This window comes from Ostrinia furnacalis, unplaced genomic scaffold (assembly GCF_004193835.3).
Source record: "Ostrinia furnacalis isolate ACB-3 unplaced genomic scaffold, ASM419383v2 OfSCF7018, whole genome shotgun sequence".
NCBI classification, from domain to species: domain Eukaryota; kingdom Metazoa; phylum Arthropoda; class Insecta; order Lepidoptera; family Crambidae; genus Ostrinia; species Ostrinia furnacalis.
In genome coordinates this window covers 362,361-382,711 of record NW_021137257.1, presented here as the reverse complement: position 1 = coordinate 382,711, position 20,351 = coordinate 362,361, and the positions used below count along the sequence as shown (strand labels likewise).

Here is a 20,351-nt window from a genome sequence, read left to right as displayed (position 1 = left end):
AGTCAGGTCTGCACCATTTATAGAAAAAAATAATAGTATTAAAATATAATGCTATTAAATTGAGAAAAAACTCAGGACGAGATTTTAGGCAAGATTACGACTGAAGTAGGTACGCGCTATATCGAATGGTGTGAAAGTAAATTACCAAAAATAGTAAGTATACAATATTATGTATACTTATCTACTAACGACATTGTACTGAAACAAATTTATCATTTCGAGTTCAATTCAATTTAGAAAAAGTTCGAGGCACCAGACGTAGCGCAACAGCCCCCAAACAGTATCAAATGCGATAACAACAACATTTAATAGATTTCCTAAATATAAGTGCCTAAAAGTCATTTTAAATACAGATATATAAAATGCTACACATAAGGTACTTTTGTTGTCTATATTATGTATACTACTATATACGTACAGTTTGTTTCTACATTTTATCATACGTAATGTGTTTCATTTCAAAAACACACGAGTATACTCATTGCATTAAAAAGTAGGTACTAAAAAGTTATGGTGTACTAATTTCAAATACTATTGTATTAAAAAGTATAATCGATATAATCATACGAACGTAATTATTAAAGCTTAATCTGTAGGTAGTTAAGTATCATTATTGTGACAAATAAGTACATCCTTTTTATTGCTGAATTAAAAAATAAATATAGTTTAAGGGCTGATTTTTCAATCGTCAGATATCTTTTATCTGAAGAATAACCTTGTCATTTTGACATATTTCCCATACTAAAACTGTTAATGTGCCAAACTTATTCTTCAGTTAAAAGTTATCCGATGATTGAAAAATCAGCCCTAAAACGTTAAAATATACAATTGAATACGTTCCGCCCAGGTCGTTTTGATTACGGAAAAACATACCACTTCACAAACATCCCCGGATTTAATGTCACAGGGACAAAGTTGTCCGTATTCCCAGATCCATCCATCTCTCTCTAACATACCAAGATGGTATCATGAGCGATGGCAACGGATAGACTCGAAAATAGGGATTGGCGCTAGTGTAATTTGTTGAATTGAAAACAAAATCAGATCTATGTAGGTTCGTATTCTGAAACGACGCTCAAAACCATTGTAAACTATAGGTCTAGCGGTCAATAAATAATAGGTCACAGTGCTTGAGATGAAAGGCACGGTATGGTGTTTTTGTAACGTCAAACGTTAGCGAAACTTCAGATCTCCTTCAAATTATGCTCTGTCACGTCATATTAATGTCTATGTCACCCCTCCCGTGCCGATCCCATCCCTTGTTAGATTTAATATCGTGGTTCCATTCATAATACAAGTCGTAATTGCCATTTATATGACATATGATGTATGTGACCGTCTTCCTACAACGCCACTGGTGCACGTCACACACATCATTTAAAACAATGGTGTACAAAGTGTACATACATTACATAGAGTATAAAACTATAAGATAAGCGTAATTTCTCAAACTACCGCTGGTCTTTATTTACAAAAACTAGGATTCATCGACGAATGTTATTCAATGTTACCTTGTAATCTGGTGAACCTTAGAAAGACCTGTTCGAGTGTGGTCTGCGATACGGAATAGTCTTCTATGGAGAACTTTGTCCTGGCCTCTTCCATCACGTGGAATACGCGCCACCAGGGCAAGTCTGCGTCGTTGAGGTAGTACGTGCTGATTCCGAGGTATGTTTCACTGTAATAATAAGTAAATGTTTGTTATTCCAGCTTAATTTGAGCCGTAGATCCTGTCTATACAGGACAGGTAGTATAGTGGTGGGACAAGAGTAAACGGCATATTACTCGTATAATGTTGTACTTACATAAGTTTCGCATCACTAAAATTTTCATTAATGTACTGGTTTACATTGGCTACGTTTTTATCTCTATCTGGTTCGGTTTTGCATTTAACTATTAGGGTGTATCCTGTAACAAACAAACATAATGTTTTTACAACTGTAGGTAAATAAAATTTTATATGGCCATTCATTGATCAGGAAGTGTGCGTAAGAGAAGAACGACAACAACGCCAGATTCCGTTGGAATTCGAATAATGCCAATAAGAATAGCTGTATACGGGCTCAACGAAAGTTGAGGCGAACACGTATTTGATGTAATATTTATAGTTCACAACACATTACACATTCAAGTTCAAATATCGAATACACTAGCTATCACACATTGTAAACACTTTTCAATTAAACTACGCAAAACGTCAGTGCGACAAGCGTATACAGATACAAAGCTTTGCTTTCGTTAATGGCCTCAACTCTCATTGCGCGACCTATAAGTAAAATGATCAAGAAAATTAACACAATAAGTGTCGCTTATGCACGACCATACTGCTCACCTTGGGAGAACTTGCTCTTCAAGTGCTGTAGCGGGCCCAGGCAGTACAGGCGGCCGTTGACCATGACGGTGAGGCGCGAGCACAGCGCCTCGCACTCCTCCATGCTGTGTGACGTCAGCACGATGCTGCGGCCCGCCGACACGCCGTCGCTTATGCACGACCATACCAGACGCTTTGATGCTGGGTCCATGCCTAGCAAACAAAGCAGAGAGTGTAGCTCTTGTAACTGAAGTATTTTTGTAAGAAGTAAGTTCTTATGGTAGTGGAGCGGTGCGGGTAGTGACTTGTATGTGACGTAACAACAATACCCTCCCGCACCGTTTCGCTACCACAGAATTCTACATAGTTATGCCACAGAATAATAAATAAGTACTACGCACAGAAAGTTCTCTTCGCGAATGTGTTTAAAAATGAACGTCGAATGAGCTAGCACTTTCCGGAGGCTATATACAACATTTGGTTACCCAAAGATATACCGCTGTTTTTTTATTCTTGTCTGGATTACTGATCATAAATGCTACTAATTAATAAATATCTATTTCATCTTACCTGTCGTTGGTTCATCTAAGAAAACTAATGGTGAATCGCCAAGTAGCGCGACAGCTGTGCTGATTTTTCTTTTAGTACCTCCACTACATTCTTGCACCTGTAAATGTAACAACGTTGGATTAAGACCAATGCAGTTTTCTTTCATCGTTAAAAGAGACCTTCCGAACATATTGCATTGATAAACGTAATAAAAATGTGCAACTTACTTTCTTATCATAATGTCTTAAGAATCCAAGCGTCGTAGCAAGATGCAATGCTCTCATCGCTCCGGTTTTCGGCGGTATCCCGCGAAGAAGACAAAATATACGCAACGTTTCCCGCGCCGTTAGGTTGTCGAACAGAGCGTCGAATTGGGGACAGTATCCTGTGTGAACAGATATTGGAAGCTTTTAGAAACTGCTGTAAACACTCGATTCAGAATTTTATCGGTTTTTAAAAATAAGACCAAGATCGGTGTTTTATAATACAGACGTATATTACCTGACGATGATGATAATCTGCCTGCTAGCTTATGTAATAAATAAATAAATTGGGAACAACGCTGCAGTGTATATCAAAGGCGCGGAGCGTCGCAGCGAGCTTTGAGCAACGATTGGAATACAGCAGTCGTGAGCTAGCCTTCCCAATTTATTTCATTCGTTCGTTTCAGCCAAATTACCTACGTCTGCTGCTGGACAAGGGCCTCATCCAAGGATTTCCACAATGTGTTGCCTGCATTCAACTACTATCATTTTCGCGATCGCGATCTAAGCTTCACTAAATAGTTATACCTTATTTATTTACTATTAACGTACCTATGTGACGATGCACGTCTTGTATGTTGGTCTTGATAGATAGCCCGTGCACGTGCGCGTCACCATTGGAGATGTGAGCATCGCCCGTGAGCATCCGGAAAGTGCTTGTCTTGCCTGCGCCGTTCACGCCTAGAAGCCCGAAGCATTCCGCCTTGCGCACCGCTGTAAGGACATAAAAATACATAGACATTCAATATACTATATTTATTTAATTTGCATATGAAACCTATTAAATGACACCCAGAGGGGTGCACCTTTAAATTGACCTGCAGGATTGAATTATGGCGTGTAGGTTGAAAATTTAATAGGGACCATCCATAGGATTAAAGTGAGATAGACCGCATTAATTTATTTCCTAAATGGAAAAGTACCGAATAATAAACTTACCGAACGTCAACCTGTTAACTGCTAAGAACTTCTGGTAATACTTGGTAAGGTCCTTGCACACGAGGCTGTATTGGCCGAGCTCGGATCTAGTGAGCGCTTGGACAAAGCGGCGCTCCGCTACCACGTCGCTGTCTTCCTCTGAAGATACCGGCGGCGCCGGCTTCGGACTTGACGAGTAAAACACCTGATGATAAAAAGTATATAATAATTATAGGAATATCGATAGTAGACCCGCTGACTTATTTAAAAGAACCTGAAGTTACGAGCAAAATCACTACTTGAATTACTCATTGCAAGAAATTAAAGAAAAAACTACTTACCTATGCAAACATACTTAACTTAGTGGTCACCATGTTTAAAATAAATTTTACAAATATATCATATCAAGGAGTAGCTTATTTAAACATATCAGTTTTTGATCCTTCTTGTTATGGATGATCATTAGCAGGGCTATTAATAAAATACATTGCTAAATAATTAAAATTGTTACACTACAGTGAGGTGACATCTTTTTTCCTTACCTTATTCATGAGTTTGTACTCTTTGATTAGCAGCAAGGTTAGCGCCAAAATTCCAACTAGACTCATCATGAACAGATATCGCCCGATGCCGGGTTCACTCCACTTCAGAAATGGGTCGTCTTCGACTGCAAATAAATCGTAGATTATACTAAAACAATTATTTGTGCTACAAAAATAATTATTTGTACGGCCATATACACAAACAATCAACTAGAGAATACAAAAAAAGACAACAAAAAAGAAGTGAAAAGCATACGCTGCGGAAGACGACGATTGACGGGCATTTTTACACAATATTGCAAAATCGGTATACAGGGTGTGGTTTTGTAAAACAACACCCATCTCAAGAGTGGGTGTAGTACACATGAAAGTAATTACAATGGATTTTTGGCATCAGTGTCGTGTATACTACCACCCTGTATACCGATATATTCCATTAGTCAAAACGTAAGTTCATTTTAGGAGTGTTTCAATGACGTCCGGTAATTTTTATACAAATGTCACATACCGAGCAAATACAAGAAAAAATAAAGGTTCAGCCAAACCATCCATCTTTGATCGCGTCGGCGATGGCGATCTGCACGCAGTGGTGTGGTTGAAGCTTTAATCATTCAGCATATTAGTGACGAGAACACTAAGCTTAGGTATATCGATAGGGTACTATGACACCAAGATATAGATATAAAGTTATTGTTGTATTTGATAAAAAACATGTGAAATGTTTAGTAAGATAAAGCAAAAATTATCGTAGTCATTACTGGAGGTGTCTATTAACCTATTGATTTGCCACTATAATAGTAAAAGCATAAAATAGGTATAGTATAGAAAGACACACAGACTTAAGACTCACTTACTACAACACACGCTGATGTTGAGCTTGGTGCATATCATGTGGCGCGTGCAGTTGTCGATGTTTACGAACTGCTCGCACAAACCGTCGCACGCCATCATTGAGAACGACGATACACTCATGTCCCTATAGTGTATCGAATTTGATAAGGTTAATGTGAAATTGAGAAAGTGGTAAAACCTTTAGGTTCCATGATGTCATGTCACTTCAAAGTCGTTGCTCTCAGTTTCAGAGTTACTAGTGTTTTGATTTTCAAATGACCTCATTCATTTTCAATTCACACCGCTATTTTAAAATGCGATCGATATCGATTTCATCGTATTTCACAAGTGAGTTTAGGAAAATTATATGAAGGGGAAACAAAATCAGTCAAATTCAAGGAGGTTAGCTTACAATGAGAATTTTAAGCGGTAAATGAGTATAAGACGTTAATACCTGAAACTTCGGCTTATACAGTAAATGGGCAATGGTGAAAAGATCCAGTCAAACAAGTGTGCGTAGTAAGGGCTGCCTACTTCTGGTAGTCGCAAAACTTCCGTAATTAAAAATGGCATACAACCTGAAATGGCATAAATAAATGTTATACTCGTATTGAACAAAAATCGCACGCAAGAATAGATTGTATTGTATGAAGACTTACCACAAAATATGTTCATGAAACACATCTTTGAGAACCCAGTTGCTGCCGCTTCAAAATAAAATGATGCCAAATAGTGCAAAGGTACCGTTGCTAAAGAGAAGACCATCAATACTAACAACACCCTTCCTACAAACAAAATAAAAATAAAATGTAAAAAAATATTTTCGGTCTTACATTTACATAAAGAATAAAAATCAGAACGGAAGTAATCAATTCACACATGAAAACAGGAGGGCAAGGGCAAAGACAAGTGACAGAAAAATAATTACGAGTGATATTATTTTGGACTGTTTGGCAACTTTAGTAGATAAACTAGTAATTATATCTCAAAAATTACCATGGGACGTGCATGTTGTAAATTTTTACTCACCTAATTCGGATGGTGTAGAGAGTGTATTCTCTTGAAAACATGCCAGAGTTATGACGATACAGAAGTATATTAACAGCAGCCATATCCAGTCCCATATGAAGGCAGTGCCCCAAAGCACGGCAGGTCGAACGCCTGAGACGCGTTGGAGGAGCTTCGCACCGCTTATGCGTTCCTGGTAAGAAAAGATGAGATGTTCATAAATTGGAAATAGATAACGTCTTACATAAGTATTTCATTTTATTCTAATTCTATTTAGGCACCTTGAAACATTTTGTAAAAAAGTAGAACAAATATTTACGTAAACTTACTTTAATCACAAATAGCACCAAGAATGATGTAACGAAGGCCATACAAAATCCAATGTTAAATGCAAACTGAAACCCCATACTGCTGCCAGATGCCATAACTCGGACCTACAAAGCACGTAACAGGTAAGTTTATGAAATTCGTTATTTGTTTATACAGACAGATGTGAATTCATCTTAGTTTGTTCACGTACCAAGTTTTCTATAGAATAAGGTAAAGGATGATTTACAATCTTCAAAGAGCTACCAGGCGCTACAGCACGTATTATAGCGTCGTTGATTAGTGCGAGTGAGATGGCAGAGTCATGGTACCCATAGTTACTGAACCAGCCTGTAATACGATTCGGAGCGAAAGTAGCTCCTACTAAATTTTCATACCTAACACGGGCAAGGTTCTCTGCACTCTGTAAAGATAAATATACTCATACTTTAACATCAACATAGATGATAAGCTAATTAATTTTTTTAGATAATCCACTTACAAGTTTCAAGTAAAACTTTCCCAAATCCATAGTTCCAATGTCAGCAAGCTGCATTCCAGGGTATGTGGAAGTTTTGAAATAATCTTTGAATGTATTCATGGCTTTAGCTTCTACGCTGCTGTCTGACAAATTAGCTACTTGTGACATAAGAGTCTGTGTTTCCCGGAACCCACTTTCCAAGCTCAGGGTTAGCGGTGGCAATTGAGACATAAATTTCCATGATCTTGCTATTATTACAGATATAGTTATGTTTATTATAGGCGTTACGAATTGTATAAAGGCGGTTAACTTGTTTCTCATTGTATTATACGACAATTTGAGAAACATTGCTTTGATGTGATTCTTGAGTAATCTGAATCCCCTGACTTTTTGCAGCGGCTCCGTGTCAGCTAAAAATAAAAGACAATAATGATAAAGCAATATGATCTTTATACGTGAAACATTTAAGTCGTAACAAGTTTTTACCTATAGTATTAATATGACCGTCTACAGGCACGACCGCGCAGTCATTATTGTGTAAGCCCACATAGTTATTTCTTTTAGCGGACGATATGTCATTGTCCTCTGCACCCGCCCTTGAAATTAAAAATATCACGAATGTCAATACTAAAGTTAACAAAAATATACACAAAGCTCTTAAAAATGTACTGAGACTTACTTCATAAATACTTCTTCCAAACTAGTGACTGATAAGCCATAGCTGGATACATGCAAAGATTCTCTTTTGTTCTCAAATTCTTTGAGCATATCGGGGAATTTGCTAACATAGTCATTTGGCAAGATGTACGTTAGTTCGGAACCTATGAACAAGACAAGCAAAAAAAGTTACTAGAGTCATTCAAAAGTTTACAGGCTCTCGGCCTTGAATGACGTAAAGTTGCAAATACGGTAGAAGTATAATTTTTTGCTTAAGTGTAGGTGTGCTATTTATGGAACATTTTTGAAGATTCACCACACGTGCAGTTTTTAATTCCATCAAGCAATTATCCTAATTGGATCGGTCAGAAAAAGTCTTGATTTGCGTGTTTTATTTAATCGATCTTCATTATACCACAATGTCAACGTGTGATAGTTAAAATAGTCTTACCTATATTAGTGTTTTCTTTAAGATCAGGTACATAAGTCTTGAAAAATCGTGTCACATCTTCAACATTGCAGTTCTCTCCTTTCACGATAGTGAGCTTGTATCCTATGCCGTAGTGTTTCTTGAGGAAATACGGCGTGCCGACGCATTGCAAACGGCCCCCGGACATTATCGCTATGCGGTCGCCGAGTACGTCGGCTTCGTCCATGAAGTGAGTCGTCAGGATCATTGTTCGACCTGACAAATATCAGACAGAAATAAATATTTTTGACAAACTGCTACAACGGTAGTTAATTGTGCCTTTTGATTTAGAAATTACATTGGATCAAGAATCAGAATCATTATATCCTAGAAGTGTTCATAACATGTATAAACTTTTGTGATTGGAAATGAATGAATCAGTGATTTATCTTTTATGACACATTGCATTGTTGTTATTATGACGTCAAATTGACTAACCGCAACCGGTTAGTGAGGATAACGACCCATATTATGTGGTTTTCTTGAAGGCTATTAATAGCCAAATTAAAAGCCATGAACCTAGTACACAAATGAGTTTTGATAAAATAATTGAGTGTTGAACCGCGCACGTGTTTTTAGGCAAGATACAGAGCAAACTACATGTTTAAAATGACTTTTAAGAGATCACCTTTTTTCTCCTTCTGTAGTAGGTCCCACAAAGCTCGTCTGGCAGCAGGGTCGAGACCCGAAGTAGGTTCATCGAGCAAGACAACTCGGGAGGAGCCACACATCGCCGCGCCTACCGACAACCGTCGCTTCTGACCACCCGATAAGTTGTCTGAGACCACGTCCCTCTGGTAAAAATGTCAATTGAGGTATATTTAATTCAATCAATTTTAGTTGTTTTCCAAAGTAGTTTACTCATTGAGTCAAACATCATTATTAGGTATAGTTCTTGCAATTCACGAAAGCGAGTGAGCTTTAGATACATCTACTATGGTGGCTCGTTTTTTTAAAGTTTTGATAGACATTACACTATCGTTTTGTGCATGTATACGTACACACACAAGTAAAGCTCACTCGCCTTCGCGAGTTGCAACTGCAAGAACTATATTATACTTTTACGCGCCCATTAAATCCTGCAGCAGGGCTAAGGTATCTTGTGTGACAATAAAGGCATAATTAAGTGTATCTATCACCTCTAGTTACAATTCTGTATGGAGGATAATAACAACTATTTTTAGAATGGGATCATCTAAGTAATGTGTTTTCCGCAATAATAAGCCTACCTTTTGTTCCAACTCTAGTAGCTTCACGAAATGATTGACCTCTTCGTTGATTTTGTTTTCGGGCACCCCTTTCAACCTCGAATAGAAGATGATGTGTTCAGCGACAGTCAGGTCCGGAAACAGCACATTATGTTGGGGGCATATCCCCAGGGATTTGCGCGCCAGTTCCGTCTCGCTGACTATATTGTACCCGTTGATCGTCGCCGATCCCGACGAAGGTGGGACCATACCTGAAATTATTATTATTTAGCCACAGCGAAGCCTGTGTCGCACCCGGAAACCACACAGGAAAATGTGCAAAAAATAAGCCGGTTTTGTATAAGTTTATTATCGGCGGGACTTTGTTATCCTGCTAGAATTAGGGCCCCAACAAAACTAGCAATTTATTTTCCAGTATCTAATATCTTATCTTCTGTCAATAACACTAAAGTGTTATTGACAAGTCGTAGTCATAGTCGTAATTGCATTTTGGATATTGCTATGAAAGTTCGGTGTCTGAATGAGATGATTTATTGCAGGAACATAAAAAAGTTTGCAAAACAGTCTAATTGGTTTAATAAACACAATCTTACACACAAAAATCAAACTTCTAAAATATTACTTTAACTGTTACCTGTATCGAGAACTTGTTACTTACCTGTCAGCATAGAAATTGTAGTAGTTTTTCCTGCACCATTATGACCTAATAATACTGTTATTTCATTTTCATACATCCTAAGGTTTAAATTATCCACAGCCTTTTTACGACCACTATAGATTTTGGTTAAGTTCTGGAACAATAAAAATAAATCTCAGAAATTGGTACCTACAAAAATTATATTACATTCGTGAATAATAAACAGTCATCGCTACTTTTAAACTTTTCAATTGTATTTTACCGTAAATAATAACGTTCGGAAAATGTGTTACGGCCATAAATCTATTATTTTTAATATTACCACATTAGAGATAGATACCATCAAACATATTATCGTGTTTATTGTACCTACTATAAAGGGACATGAAATATTGTCTAGGTTTGTAAACATGAATAATTCTTACTTGTATATTAACACCCATTGGCACTCCTTTCGGTTCTTCATCATGAACCACTTTTAGCAAAGCATCGTTGTATTCTAAATCTGCACCTTCTTTTTTGGTCAATTCTGCGATAACATGCAAATTGAGTTATATTTAAATTACCAATCAACTAAAAATTAATAGGAATTGTAGAAATATGTAATACCGATATCACAATAAAATTGTATGTCGATAACCTGGTGTTATTAGTTTGGTAGACAGTCAACTTCAGTGAAGCCTTTGAATATATTGCTTAATTTCACTAATTCTTAGATTAGTTACAAACAACTGACAAAATATCATCTACCAATACATCACAAAATCGATGTTCAAGGCGAAACTTTATTATGTTAACTGAATTACATAACATTTTCAATGGTTTATACTTTTGTAATACTAATATTGATAATAATTTGAGGCTACAATTTACATACTAACCAGCCTTTTTATTTTTGTTAGGCATCCAAAAACTTTTAGTAAATGGAAAGTACCATGGCAGCGGAACTCCATAGAGTCCAGGTCGTATCTTTTCCACGTACATAGCAATCAGCATGTAGAGTATGGCATCTACTACCAACATGAGAGCCACATGCGCTGGTTTATATTGATCGTGGTAAGACACCGGACTGAAAAACTCACTCCACTGTAGACCTGTTAACCAATTGAGATTCTTTATAATAATTAAATATGATTAAAAGGCATTTAAATCTGTCCTTCATGACATGAGACTTAAACATTGTAGCCTAGTCGGAAAACTATCAGAACCGCGTCATTGATTCACGTGAATATCAGTTTAATTGACAGCTCTAATTAGGTATTTTAATAAAAATGCTGCATCATACTGATGTTACTTCATATTTTATTCAGGGCTAGTGAAGCATTGTTTTCAAGCCAGTAAATTAATAGACAGAAACTTTAACCTGCAAATAATTCTCTATCAATTATTTCAAAATGTCATGGTTAAATATTTACGTATTCTGTATGCGTCACGCCCTTCATAGAAAGACACAACAATGACGAAAGATCGTTTATCATCAAAATGAGGTTCTTTCAATTAAAATAATGAAATTACATTTTTAAACGTACCTCTCGAAGTACCTTCACACATGATGATCATCTGAAAGGCATACCCCATGGCAGTGTTGGATATCAAGCTTAGCACCAGTTTAGTGGTCAGGCTTATGTCTTCGTACAGCACTTGTGTGAGCATGAACACCGAGTAGGTGGAGAACCACGCCAGACCCATGAATGACGCGGCCGTGTTGGCTGCAAACGGTCATTAGATAACAACCTACTTAATTACACGCTACCTGAGTTCATTTCAAGGAAACAATTTTAAAGACTTGACAGAACTTTAAAACAAAATTTTGTTATGAGTTAAGAAACATAAATCTATAAAAAGTAACATAACTGATACGTTGACATTCAAATAAAACAAATAAGTTGATTGACTGGTCATGCGGTAGTCGTGACCTTGATTTTTTTTGTTAAATGAAGTTATTTTAGGCTTGTTGAAATTGTCATTGTCCTACCTAATAATATGATGTTACTGCTAAAGTTAATGTGTTAATGTTTTCAATTAAATGAGTTGTTTGTAGAGCCTACAATTTATCAATCTTTATGTATCTATGAAATCGATTAGTTCACGGTCGCTCTTACAGCTGACATTTTTTCCCATAATGTATTATTATAGAGGCGATGTTTCACGTTCTTAATTGCTTAAGGAAGCCTTATTCTTAGATATATGAATATGCTTTATATTTATACAATTTCTGACGCTTGTTCAATGATGTGTAATTTTTATTCTAAAAACAAACATATTCGGTTCCTGAAAAGTGCACGTAAATTATTTTCACTAAAGAAGAATTTATTGAATGCCTCTAACAAAGCAAGACTCTTTGAATAGTGCTATTAACTAGAAACCGTTATTGATATTTGTCAATGTGTGGTGGAACATCGTCAATCGCATCGATTGTTTCCTACATAGGTTGTAGGTAAAAACGTCGATTCATGTCATCGTATTTCTTGACGTCTTCGCATTTGATTTGTACCACCAACTAGTTATCATTTGATACGGACACAAAACAAAGAGTTGCATTCTTGGGTTAATGGGCATTCAAATCACAATGATCGCTGTGAGTTCTCTTCATAGGTTTAATTACCCGCATCTCAATTGATACAATCATCATCAATTACCAGCAATGCAGATGGGTTGATATAGGGATGTGACTCTACCAATTCGTGAATGCTTGGATTCTCTCACTCACGCTGGCATTCCAACATGATGAATAAAGAAGGATACAGTCGAATATTTCTAAGACGATTTTCCTAGACAGCAGTACGTCATTAAATAATAAGATGTAGTTATTTATTACGTAGCCGTGTAGCCGGTTGGTTGCGTTTGCGTGACTCTACAAACTGCTTATTATAAGGTCCGAATGGACAACACGCATAAGTTGTAATATTAAGTTAAATTATGACTTAATTTAAAGTTTAGATCACACACATTACACTAGTTTTTATTTCACCTCAATCCATCCAGTATTACCGAAGATAGAGCCTCGAGAAGTTTACGGACATTTTAAAATTATCAAAAATTTCCAATATTCGCGCGTGACGTCACAACATGATTTTGCAGCCCCTGCACGTTAACCCATTTACCACTTTTTGTCTTTTTCCAACTAAAATAAAATTTTATCTAACTGACAACTGTTGTTAGTTGTCATCGTTCAATCACATTTCAAACTAGGCGCTAAAAAAGTAACCATTATTATGCCACCTATTGCCAATTATGTGCAGTATGAAGCCATTTTTACATTTATGCACTTAAATATAAATTTTCAGGAAAAATAACCAAGTTTGTGACTCTGTGCTCAATAACGGGTAAATAGTCCAGTATTATTTGTTAGTAATGTAAGTTAAATAGATTTAGAGTTGTGAAACAGTCAAATTAATGTACCTGCTAAATTGCGAGTTATTTTTTCTTTGATCATGGCAGGACACGCTGCCGGGTGTCCTAAATATGCTGAAGTATTAAAAAATATAATTTTTTTTTGTCTCGTTTGTTTCTACATTACATAATTGTATCCTACTAATATTATAAATGCGAAAGTTTAGATGTCTGGAAGTTTAAAATAAAGTAAAGTAATGTTTATTTCTCACCAACATAACAGATAATATTATGATAACAAACAATCAGGAAAAACAAAAAGTAAGAATGTTGGTGGGTTGATACCTGAACTAGGAAGATTCCTGTGTCTCAGGTTTGTTACTCTTTCACGCAAATGTACTCAACGGATTTTGTTGAAACTGTACAATATTATTGTTTTGTTTGTAACCCAGAATAACATATTATAGGCTATAATTTATGCCGATCTGTGACACTAAATTTCACGCAGGTAAAGCCGCAGGCAAAAGCTAGTCGTGAAATAAATAGGAAAGTTTAAGGTTCTGTAACGTGGTCGCTTACTATGGGCCTCATAAGAAGGCTCAAGGTCAACCAAAGGGTTATGGAGCGGGCTATGCTCGGGGTTTCCCTGCGTGATCGAATCAGAACGAGGAGATCCGCAGGAGAACCAAAGTGACCGACATAGCACGCAGAATTACTAAAATCAAGTGGCAGTGGGCGGGACACATAGCTCGTAGAGACAGACAGAGTTGGGGCAGAAAATTTCTTGAGTGGCGATCACGGGCTGGAAGACGTAGCATGGGCAGGCCTCCTACTAGGTGGACCGACGATCTGGTAAAGGTCGCGGGAAGAACCTGAATGCGGGCAGCGCAGGACTGTTCCTTATGAAAAACCTATGGAAAACCCAAAGGCCTCTCGCCTTTGTCCAGCAGTGAACGTCATTTGGCTGTAACGACGAAATAGGAAAGAATGTAACTATCAAAAATCTTCTCTAAGGTAGCATTTTTCCAATTTCGCAACGAGCGCGGCAATCACACTTAACTAACAGAGAGCATAGCAAAATCTATTTTAATCACCGATTTTCAAAACTCCCGGAACACTTTGGGGCCGTCCATATATTACGTCATTCTAAATTAGGGGGGGGGGGGTTGGTCTGCGGATGACGGTAAATGATAGATAGGGGGGGGGGGGTCACGGAGTAACTGAAGAAATTAAAACCAGACATCGTTCAGATGTGCGTTCAAAAGACCTGAGTTTTAAAAAAATCCCACGTTTTGTTTAAACAGTAAGCGAAAAAAAAGTGACTTGAAAATGGAATACAAAATGATAAGGTATGGTAAATGATAAGTCTTTATCAATGAAGAAGCAGAAGTTCAATTTCATGTGTCCTCCATCTAGGCTCGTCACTCAAAGTTTGAGGTATTTTTTGGGTGAGAGGCATAAGAACTAATGCCGTTTTATGTCAAAAATTCATACTTAAAGGTAATCAACCAGGTACAAAGTATTTCCTTGTATGTTAGTCTGCCACTCTTTAGTAAGTCCCGAAATCCCCGCTTCGGCTCCCCTACTAACCATTCTAACCATTGTACACAGATAATATCTTACATGCAGCTTTTCATGTTACTACGTCACATTTTCAAATTCCGCGCGGAAAATCGCTCCTAGCGGAAGAGCGCACTTTGAGCTTGGTTACTACGTCACATTTTCAAATTCCGCGCGGAAAATCGCTCCTAGCGGAAGAGCGCACTTTGAGCTTGAACATTTCAGTCATTTTTAAAAATATCAAAAAAGTAAAAATGCAGTATTCAGACTAATTTTTTGTAGTATTTTTTGGCATCTTCAACAAAAATTGTGCGCCATGTCCATTGCTTCACAACTTAACCCTTGTGTGTTGCTTGTCAAAACTACACTGAGACATTTAATACAGGGCATAAAGGACACGGGGGAAAATACTTTACGGTGAACTTCGATCACGTTAATATGCAGATAGCGAATATTACGTACAGTACATTATTTTTCAGATTTCATAGGGAATGGGGATCAATAACAAAGTAGAATAAAGAATAGTAAATTCACAACGTACCTCTGGTGAAAAATACGCTAACCATAAAGCAGAAAGCCAGAGAGGCGATTACGAAGAGAACCATGAAGAACAGCAGAACTGAACATGGCGTGAATGTTAGCACAGCGTATCGGTCACCACTACTCGTTGAGTTGAACGGGATCTAAAAACATACATAGTTTCAATGACGAACTGAAATTGAAAATTCAGTTCACGTAAAACATCTGAAAAATCCATGATCTATATAGATATTCTGTCTTTGAACACTTACCTTAAATAATATAACCATAAGGACGACCGATATCAAAAGGAAAGAGAACTGTTTAATAAACCACGCAAGCCAGTGAAGCCACGAAGGTAAACCCATAATTGTCATTGTTTCCTAAAAGAAAAGAAAATATTTGAAGCGGTTCTCCTTGAGTGATTTTAAAAGGCTAGAAAATTATAATGATCACTTTAAACTTTCGCATTGCATAATTATTATAAATCGTGTTTTCCTCGTTGTTATTTAAAATTGAAACATAATTTTTACCTTCAGCTGTAGTTCTTTCTCTGCAGTGACTACTCGAACAGTATTGACGAAAGTGTAAGCGAAACACAGCATTATTATCATGGAAATGAATCTTTCTAGAGCTATTAGCAGGTCGTCATTTCTGTACGCGGACTGTGGCAGCCGCTGCAGATAAACTTTTGTGTCAAGAGGTTTTCCTGACTTTTGTTTTATGATCTCTTTCGAAACGGCGTGTTGCACGGCGAGAAACATTTCGGGAGAATAACCTAAAATAATGAGCAAAGTAAATGTTAGTATAGAGTTGATATTTAAGTAGGTACGTCTCTATACGAAATTAGGACTTAGTTAATGGCGTATTTTTCAGCCCGCCTTCATTAAAGAAAACGACATGTATAGGAAAGATACTTACGTACAATCGAGAATTTATTGAGGTTAAAGTTTGATACTTAGGCGTACCTACTAACCTCAAACGGTTGTAAGTCAAGGAAACAAATGAACTACTTACCTATTTACTTTATAGAACAATACATTCTTCGTTATACCTACAGTTACAACATACTGAAGTACAAATACGTAAGTAGGTAAGTACTATAGTATTTTCTCTGCTACACGAAAACTTTAATGTGAATATACCTTTGAAACTTTCGCAAGTTTCTCTAAATAAAAATGAAAACTTTATAACAAATGACGCGCAAAGCTGCTTTATAGGTTGAAATTGAGGAAAATAAAACTTACCAGGAGTTTTTCCACCGTACATATCATCAGCATCTCGAGGTCCTGGTCGAGGAAACAAAGGGAATAAAAGGTTGGTCCTCCAGCTGGCTCTAAGAGGGTGTTCCACCATGGGAGTTCTCATGACGGCTGGGAACCTGAGCGTTACTACTATGTCATCTGGCCATTTGGATGCATCTGAAATGTTCGTATTTTTAAGAAAAGGCGACTTCTGCTCGCGTGGATTACAGATTTTAAATTTTGATAGGAACTTTCCTCGGATTTATCAAAGTTCGAATTGATGTAGCCGTTTTCAATTTCTGGCCATAGTATGCATATTATGCATGTAGCGATTCTGTTTTTTTTTCTAATTTCTATTACGAGTAGGCACTATAGAAAATTTGCGTGTTACATGTAGGTAGTAGGTGTCTGTGATTTACAAAATGTTAATAGGTACAGCTTCACATCATAATGCTTGACAATTGATTGACGGAGGGGACATCGGATGATCAAAGAAACATAATAGATTCTTCACGTACCTATTTAAAGTTTATGGAGGCGTACAATCCATAATACCTAGTCCTATGTTAGCTTTTCTAACATCGTAATCGGCCCCTTGTAAAACGTAAATGCAGATAGGCTGTACCGCTGATAAGAGTACGTCAAGTGGTTGTTGAAATATTAAGAGGCAAACTGGTGAAAGGAAATCTGTTATTGCAAGACAATTCGCCCGTGCACACCGCGCATGTTGCATGACTTGCCCCGGGTAATACTGGATTTCAAGAAATTAATCACCCACCACACAGTTTAGTCCGAATCCCTAGCTATTTTGTCTAATTCTCAAATTGGAAAAAAGTCCTCCAGGAACGAAGATTTTTGAGTGACAAAGAAATGAAGGCGGCGTTAAAGGCTCATTTCGAAGGCAAAGATTGCGAATTTTTTTTCAGTGGGTTAAAAGCTCTTTTACACAAATGTAAGAAGTCCGTTGTAGTAGAGGGAGATTAAATAGAAAAATATATTTTTTATACTTTTCTATCGGCATTTTTAATAGCCTAGGCTCAAAACTTTTCAGCCGCCCCTCGTACCTATATGAAAAAATACTATAATCAATCAGTAAGCTATGTATTAAAGTATTAAGTATGGGGTATATCTATCTGTGTGAACTGATTTCTGTTTACAGGGCCGTTTCCGTGTCCGTTGTCGTTTTTATTTCGGGATGTTGCCATAATGTGGGAGTTTTGGTTTAACATTCACACGACAGTTTTTTGGATCTCTATATTATTATTTATTTCTTATAAACGGTCCTGTTAATACCGACTAACCATAGAAACGGCGCAGGATTACGAAATCATAATCGTAATATTGTATGTTTGCAAAATATGAATTTACATCTGCAGTGTGCATTCAGAAAGGGGAAATGAGTTAATCTTTAATCTAAAAGTATAAGAAGCTCGCGATTTATTACTGTGATAAAGAATATACTTAAAACATTGAATCGATTTAGATGAATGTTAGTAGAGATACAGTTAGATAGTTCGCGAGTCTCACCCAGGGAATACATAAGATATCTTAGTATTTATGCCGGTTTTTAGAAAGGGGATACTCGCGCGATATTAACGTTCTGAGACAGACCGAAATTAACGCGGGCAAAAGATGGATGTTTGTTCCTCTTTCACATAAAATCTACTGAACGGGTTTAATGAAACTTTACAGTATTTTTTTTTATAATTACAGCTGATTATCAAGATAAAGGCTGAAATTTATAACAATATTAAATCCACCCAGGCAAAGTAGTGGGCAAAAGCTAGAGAGGTCTGTATTTAGGTGATATGTACAGCAACTTTAATTCAACTTACTTGCCATACTGTCATCATACTGGATTCCAACTAGAATTTGATTCATAATATTGGGTTGAGTCAAAGCCACCCCCATTTCAGCTGCATTCTTGAAACCCTTAGGCTGAGGTAACATTTTAGTGTCAAATAATAGAGCCAGTAAGCCATTGAGATTGTCCAATGCCACTGTTGCCATAGCATCTTCAGTCACTTTTCTGGTCAGAGGATTCTCAGGAGAAAATGCTAAAGTCCCTTCCCTTTTGGTAGTTGTGAGATTCCCTCTAAAATAGAGACAATACAAATAAAAGCATTTTCATTATTACTTCCCCATTTAAGCAAGGTTATAGTATTAGAAATAAAAACTCAATAATGTGTGATTTGATGATGGAATGAATATTGCAACATTTGGTAAAGCAAATGACTCAAATTACAAAAGCAACATATTATCAATTATTAAAATAAATAAAATATAAAAATTACTCACAGGCTTTGACCACTCATGTTGAAATAAGTAGGTTGGAATGGTGGATATGAAATAGCTGGTTTTGATTGGGGGTCCACCAAACATCTTACAAGTATAAGAAATAATGAAAATATAACAGGTGAAGCAATTTCAAATAAAGTCTGCCATTTGTGCCTCCTTTGTAGTAGGAGGTTCTTCCATATAAGAAGGTTTAACTTCTCATAAGCAGGCATAATGATATCCTAAAAATAAAGTAGGTTTAAATAAATTAGATTAATGTAGAGTCAGCCAATATTAACAACAAATTAATATTAGAATATTGTATAATAGTATTAATCACATTTTAGGAATTTGAGGCTAAACAAAAACACATAATTCTTTGGAATCCATAAAATGAGTTTGCAAAAATTGTTTTTGCCAACATTATGACTATGCACATAATCTTACTAAACTGAAGTAAACTCAAGTAGAACAGCATGTAAACATAATTTAAGTTAATATGCTGACTATCTAGCCATCTGTAAGTAATTAACGCGATTGTGCATTCCTGATCAAATGTTTCCAAATTATGTTTAAGAGACCAACTCAGGTGATACAAGGCCAAACATAAAACGAGGTGGGTACTATAAATCAATCCGATCAAACGTTATTATAACATCGTGTAGAGTAGCAAATGGAAGTAAAATTTCTAGAGTGCGTAGTTTTTTAGTCTTCCAACAGTTGAATCAAAAATAGATTTCAGTGCGCCATCGCTGAACACTGTTTTACACGATATAAACAAATACAATACCTCTTTGATGAAAGGCCTGCGTCACTTTTAATCGATTTTTTATTTGTGTATAATAATAATTTGATGAGAATATTAGGACAACAAAGCATAAAAATTAAGAAACAGAAATATTTTTATGAAATACAATACCGTGGTTACAATTTCACTCACACAGCACTTAAAATTGTCGCATATTTTAGCAGTTCCTGAATAAAATGCTAGTAATTCAAACGATACAATAAATTACGCAAAATTAATCCTATTGAGAAAAAAACACAAGTTTGACATACATCCTCCCCGACCACTAAAATACAACTGTCAAAATAAATAGGAAAATGTTTTTTTTTCTTCAGGAAACTCAATAATACACGGTACAACAAAATATTTTAGATTGTAAAAAAGAAAAATGATAAAAAAATCTTTTAGATGCACTGAGTAAAATATTTTTTGTCGCCTCGCACATTAAAAG

At 36.4% G+C, this 20,351-nt stretch overlaps 1 protein-coding gene across 3 annotated transcripts; it reads right to left on the bottom strand.

Moving 5' to 3' along the window:
* Positions 1–749: 749 nt before the first annotated feature.
* LOC114363215 (ATP-binding cassette sub-family A member 1) lies at positions 750–20,187 on the bottom strand. Of its 3 annotated transcripts, none has more exons than XM_028318876.1 (31): positions 20,033–20,187; positions 19,135–19,355; positions 18,672–18,931; positions 16,840–17,013; positions 16,126–16,370; positions 15,865–15,975; positions 15,615–15,756; positions 11,710–11,889; positions 11,062–11,274; positions 10,606–10,709; positions 10,202–10,334; positions 9,565–9,794; positions 8,964–9,129; positions 8,318–8,551; positions 7,889–8,030; positions 7,696–7,805; positions 7,231–7,619; positions 6,943–7,152; positions 6,752–6,856; positions 6,444–6,615; positions 6,074–6,199; positions 5,869–5,992; positions 5,438–5,559; positions 4,584–4,708; positions 4,063–4,246; positions 3,676–3,837; positions 3,088–3,245; positions 2,882–2,978; positions 2,333–2,524; positions 1,806–1,908; positions 1,498–1,678 (listed from the first exon to the last, which is right to left on the bottom strand). In XM_028318876.1, the coding sequence occupies exons 2-31, from the start codon at positions 19,344–19,346 to the stop codon at positions 1,498–1,500; spliced, it is 5,106 nt and encodes a 1,701-aa protein (XP_028174677.1). In that variant the 5' UTR covers positions 19,347–19,355; positions 20,033–20,187. The 3 variants fall into 3 exon arrangements, with proteins under 3 accessions (XP_028174678.1, XP_028174677.1, XP_028174679.1); XM_028318878.1 differs by having other exon boundaries at positions 20,054–20,187; XM_028318877.1 differs by lacking the exon at positions 20,033–20,187 and having other exon boundaries at positions 750–1,678; positions 19,135–19,346.
* Positions 20,188–20,351: the final 164 nt, after the last annotated feature.